This window comes from Vitis riparia, chromosome 14 (genome assembly GCF_004353265.1).
Source record: "Vitis riparia cultivar Riparia Gloire de Montpellier isolate 1030 chromosome 14, EGFV_Vit.rip_1.0, whole genome shotgun sequence".
Lineage (NCBI taxonomy): Eukaryota > Viridiplantae > Streptophyta > Magnoliopsida > Vitales > Vitaceae > Vitis > Vitis riparia.
In genome coordinates this window covers 7,030,515-7,035,981 of record NC_048444.1, presented here as the reverse complement: position 1 = coordinate 7,035,981, position 5,467 = coordinate 7,030,515, and the positions used below count along the sequence as shown (strand labels likewise).

At 35.2% G+C, this 5,467-nt stretch overlaps 1 protein-coding gene across 2 annotated transcripts; it reads right to left on the bottom strand.

The window, feature by feature from the left end:
- Positions 1-1,836: 1,836 nt before the first annotated feature.
- Positions 1,837-5,102, bottom strand: LOC117929797 (PI-PLC X domain-containing protein At5g67130-like). Of its 2 annotated transcripts, XM_034850208.1 has the most exons (8): positions 4,759-5,102; positions 4,536-4,658; positions 3,541-3,678; positions 3,350-3,448; positions 2,969-3,272; positions 2,665-2,888; positions 2,409-2,495; positions 1,837-2,180 (listed from the first exon to the last, which is right to left on the bottom strand). In XM_034850208.1, exons 1-8 carry the CDS (start codon positions 4,840-4,842, stop codon positions 2,145-2,147), a joined length of 1,095 nt encoding a protein of 364 aa, XP_034706099.1. In that variant the 5' UTR covers positions 4,843-5,102; the 3' UTR covers positions 1,837-2,144. The 2 variants fall into 2 exon arrangements, with proteins under 2 accessions (XP_034706099.1, XP_034706100.1); XM_034850209.1 differs by lacking the exons at positions 4,536-4,658; positions 4,759-5,102 and adding an exon at positions 3,769-4,105.
- Between the last annotated feature and the right edge of the window lie 365 nt (positions 5,103-5,467).

Below are 5,467 nucleotides of genomic sequence, written 5' to 3'. Positions count from 1 at the left end.
TTTGCAAAAAAAACACCACCCTTTATTGTGGTGAGTGTTTCTTCTATATATTGCCATTTACAAAGTACATAAAATAGGAAGAATAAATATGTACAAGGGAATAGCCAATTAAGGACAAGATATTGAACCGCTAATTAAGGTAACGTATCCTTGACACATAAGAGTAATAAATTTATTATGTTTATTAAGTGTCTTAATAGATTTGTGTGAGTTTCCTAAGGAAATAGGGCCAAAAGTGACTTAAAAAGAGCATGTTGAAAGGGTTAGTAACCCTAGATGGAAGACAACTTTCTACCCATTTTGCAAACTATTAGGAAAACACAAAAGCTAGTTCACTAGATTTTTCCACTGGGGTTCAACTAAGCTTCATTGGGTACTCAACCTAATGACCACTAAGTTTACTAGGCTCCTAGCCTTGCAAAACCCAACCCCTTTTTCCATTTTCTTGTACTTTTTCATGTTTTCTTCCATTTTTTCCTCCTCAAACACCTCTCTCTCTTTCTCTTTGTCTCTTTCTCTTTATCTAATCTTCAAGTAGAAGATTTGAGCCTCTTTACCCAAGCTTTGCTCAAATTTTTTTTCTTACTCTCAACTCTCATATTCTCATTTTCTTTCTCAAGCAAGCTTTACTACTGTTATGTTAACTCCTTAGGAAGTGAAACACACTAGCCACCGAGGTTCCAATAGTCATAGCATGCATGACACCTGACAAAATTTGTAGATTTTAAAAACTATCAACAAGTTATAAGCACATGTGTGTTTCACTTTAATTCCTTTATAAAGTGAAACACACATGTGCTTGTTGATTTTATTTATAAAAAAATTATTTCTTTCCCAATGGTCAGGAAATTTTAAAGCATGGAGAGCATAAGACTCGAACTAAGTTAGTGATTGACTATTGGCCTATTTGGAGTAGCACTTGATTTATGTATTTAATAGTAGAAAAATGGAAATTCACTATAATTTTTATTATGGTAGGATTGAATTTTGTAGTTGGTGTCTATATTTTAATTAATGTTTTAAAGATAAAAATAATTGTGACATTTAAAAAAAAAATTAACTAAATAAAAATTGCTTAGCCAATCATGTTTGAGGAAAAGTAAAAATCTCTACTTCTTTAAAATATGAATGAGCTATTTTAAAATGTGTAAGATTGATGGTTAAAAGTCCCATTTAAATACTCTCATATGAGTCTTTAAATACTATTTTTACCATTTAAAAAGTTCTTCCAAGCAAGTTTAATAATCATTCCTAACCATCCAATTCAAGTTAATCCAATTTTATAGTGTTGGAATTTGGGGTAAAAATGTCAATTTGGATAAAATTTGGGTTGCACTTGGATTAGGGCTCTAATAACTCTAACTTGGTTATTTATTTATAGAAAATTTAAATTATATTTATATGGATATTAATTATTTTATTTATCTTATTGGTTGTATGGTAGAGTTGCAGTTGTAAGGTTGATTGAATATATAGATATATAAATTGGCACATATGACATATTTGAAATAGGGACGACAAGATGATGATTTGCTTAAAGCATGATCATCCATGTAGAATATCCATATGAGTTATTCCTATTAAAAGTGACTCGAAATAGCCATGTTAGTACTAACACAACACTACTCACATCCAAAGGAATATTTTCAATTAGCATTGTTATGGATCAAGCCAATAAGAATACTACACATGAAAAACTTATCAACTATATATGTGAAAGGGGAATTCGGAATAAGCCAAGTTGATATCAGTGTACTTACAAATATTGATTTGCAGTGATTTTAGAATTTTAATTGAATAAGTGTTACCCATATAGTTTTTAATTTGTTAAACATAGGTCGGTAAAAAATGTAGTGAAATTGATGCTAAGGTATATGCTAGTTGTTGGTAGGGGTTCAAGCTTCTCAAAAGCCCCACCACAATTTCATGCACAACATTACAGTAAATGAATAATGAACCTGCTTCCCCTGAATGCCACAAATTGACAGATGGATTCCCATTATCCTGTTTGTACAATTGTTTTGTGATCAGCATCTTGTTTTACATTACTTTTATTGATAAACATGGAATTTCCCCTCAATTAAATTCAACTTCCATGCAATTTGCAGCCTGGATTGCCCATTATGAGTGCTGCTTGTTATGGCTTATGAGGGGGTGCAGGCTCCAGAGGTAGACAAGGCCTACACCAAATGGAAATGTTTTGTTAGAAATTAAATGTTTGTTTTCATTCTGAAAATTGGTTGTGAGGGTCAGTTGGGCTGCAAGTTGGAGAGTTAAGGGCTGTAAATCCTTCACAGGGATCATTGATTTGAATTTGGCTTTGCCATCATAAAGAAATGGAATTGACCACATGACCTGATATACAAAGATGAATGAATCAATCATTGGGATGCAATACTGGAGCTTACCACACAGGCATGGATATCATCACACCCACACAGCAGTTTTGCATTCATAGTGTCGATGGCTTGGAATGATCCTCCTCCTTCACTCCTCTGCATCATAAAATCCATCACTTTCAGTCCTCAATTATGATGAAATTAGGCCCCCTCTCTCATCTCTATTCTCTCAGAAGAAACATGAGCTTGTTCTGGAACTCTGGGATTTTTGTATTTGCATATATTTTTCTAAAATATTAAAGTAATTAACAAAAAAAAATTATACCTTGTAATAATCAACGGCGACGAAGTTGGCCCATCGGTTGCCAGCAGCTCCATAACATGTCTGGAGCATGTTAATGAGGTCTCCTGAGTTTTGTTGGCATGTGGGCTGCTTAAGGGGAATGGTTTTGAAGTAGTTTACCAAGACCAAAGATTTAGCCCCGTCGTTCAGAGGGGACGATTCTCCCCTCGCAGGGCAGTTCCCTCGGTGCATTCCACCATCCCCATCTACAATATTTATCCAAGGGATCAATCAGAAAATCAACACTGGGTTATGATCTCAAAGGGAGAAATGGGTGGCTTCTTACACTGATTTTCAACCATGTAATTCCACTGGTAAGCAATCCCCTCACTCTCTTGCTTGGATTTAATTGAAGTGAATACGATTAACCTTTGATTCTTAGCAACCATGTCGCTGACAAGCGGCCAATCCTCACCATTCTGAGGCATACTTGTCACTGGAAACCAGTATTTCATCAACCCCGCATCGGTGAAGACCTTGGTTAATCCATTTGGGGCTTTAACATAGTCCTCTAATATCAATGTTACGATCTCCACAGGATTTGCTAATAAAAATGCTTCAACCTCCCTCAGAGTGTCTATAGCTGGCCCCTAGAAGAAGTGTACACCAGTGTTCATTTCTAAAATCATAACAAAATTTTGCATAGTTTTGTAATCAAAATACTCACAAATGCGGTGTAGTCGTGGCATTCTCCTCCAAAAGAATGGCACAACCATACATCTCCCTCAAAATCATAGGTATCCAGCATTAAGCCTCGAGCTCCGTTCTACAAATTGAGTATCAGTAATTAAAGCAAACTGGGAGATAAGCTCTCTGTTAATGTAACAGAAAAGAAAGGACCATATACGATGATCTTACATTTAGCTGTTGAGTGACGCTATCTTCTTGGTTGGTGAAGGTAAGCCGAGGAACTCCAGTATGAGATTGCTCTCCATCAATGGCGTAAGAATTGTGGGTTGTTAAAAATGCATATTTGTTGAATGGAAGAGAATTGTTCTATCCCAACACAGAAAAAAAAAAGTTATAATGAAGAAGCTATTATTTTTTCTGCAAATCAGATTAAGACAATGGGCCTTGGTAGCATACTGGGTATTCCATTGATCCTGATCCAAGCCATCCAATTAGAATGCCCAGCAAAAAGGCAAAAACTAGCGTAACCAATGGCTTAGGAATTGGTGGATCATGTGTGTCAATTGATGACTACAGACATCGCCCTTTTCTCATTCCCATCCTGAAAGTAATCTGTCTGTTGAAGAGACTTTGCCAGTGTGATTACTTGCTTAGGTTTCAAACCAGAATGATCATTATTGCCTTTTGAACTTAACTTTTACAAACATGTTTCATGAAAGGAAATTTCTTTCATGAATTATTTTTGTCAAGTTCCTTCCATGATTTACCTTTGACCAAAAATATGGAAAACTTAAAAAGGTAGAAAACAATTTAAATTATTCATTAGTCCTTCACAAGATATACAAATGAAAAATACATATAGAAATGCAAAAAAAAAAAAGAAAAAAAAAAAAAAGAAAAAAAAAAAAAGAAAAAAAAAAAAAGAAAGGAAAACAAAAACAAAGAATTATATAACTATATGAATTTTTTGCTTCGTTTGATATTTGAAAATTATTTACAAATAACATATTTTTCTTTCTTTCTTCATAGGAGAAATATTATTGATTAAATTTAATTATTTTCTACCTTCTAATTTTCTTTTCATAGTATTGTTCTTCAAAATCTCCAAGCTGCAAGGAGAGTCTAGACCCAGAAAATATCAAACTCAGGAAAAAGCTTGAAATTAATGAGTTTGGGATTTGAGGTGGAAGAAAGGAGTGTGGAAAAGTTCAAGAGATACTCACCAAAACCTTGAATTGGTCTGTAATGCTTGATCTAACGCATCTAGACCCAGAAAATCCTTGAGGACAAGAGAAGCAATAGAGTCCAGCTCCACAATCTTCATCGGTCGAGCATTCATCCAGCAGCTAAATTTACAGACTGGTCAGAATCAAAGCATTTAAAATTCCAACAAAAATCAAATAATATGGCACCAACATCCTTCTGAAATCAGAGAAAGAAACAAACCCTGCATTTCCCGTCGGTGCAAGCAGCTGCCACGCTGAAGAAAAACGAAAGTAGGATGAAAAACAAGTTTGCTCCAAGACCCATTTTTCAAAACATGAAAGGGAGAGGTTATTTGAAGTTTGAAAAGAAATGTAAACAAGACAGAACTGAAAGTGAATTCACGTCTTTGATGGTTTTTCTCTGAAATGAGAGCCTGAAAATCAATATGGGTCTTCTCAGTTTAGGCTGAGAAAGCAAAGGGAGTTCTAATAAACAAACAACGGCAAGACGTATACGCCTGGAAGAGACAAAGAAGGAAGGAGCAGGCTGCCACATTAGCCAAAGTTGCTTCACAAAAAGTTAAAACTGGACGGTTTAATCATGGAGGACTATCGTCTATGTGATTGACTTGGGGTCCATCAGGGCCATCAGGCTCATGCGTACCGTTAGATTTGGTAGTTATGTATATGGCAAGTTTCAAACCATTGGATGGATATAGAATACCAGGATTTACGACCATCCAATGGCTTTGGAGTGATTGTAAACATTGAGCTCACAGTGGATAAGGATGTAATGTAAGATATTTTGTGGTACAATCAAGGCATGGTTCGATGATATTTGGGGTTATATTTTTGGTTACTACATGTGATTGGTGTGGTTGGGCATTAAATGATGGAATTGATTCTTGAACGGTTGGTTCATCTATACCACATCCATCATGTCGATTCTA

Bases quoted from the DNA above. Each gene is read 5' to 3' on its own strand.
- LOC117929797 (XM_034850208.1), bottom strand. From the start codon at position 4,842: ATGGGTCTTGGAGCAAACTTGTTTTTCATCCTACTTTCGTTTTTCTTC. The intron at 3,273-3,349 runs GTGAGTATTTTG...CACTTCTTCTAG, and splicing joins GCCACGACTACACCGCATTT to GGGCCAGCTATAGACACTCT. The intron at 2,496-2,664 runs GTATAATTTTTT...TTTATGATGCAG, and splicing joins TCGCCGTTGATTATTACAAG to AGGAGTGAAGGAGGAGGATC.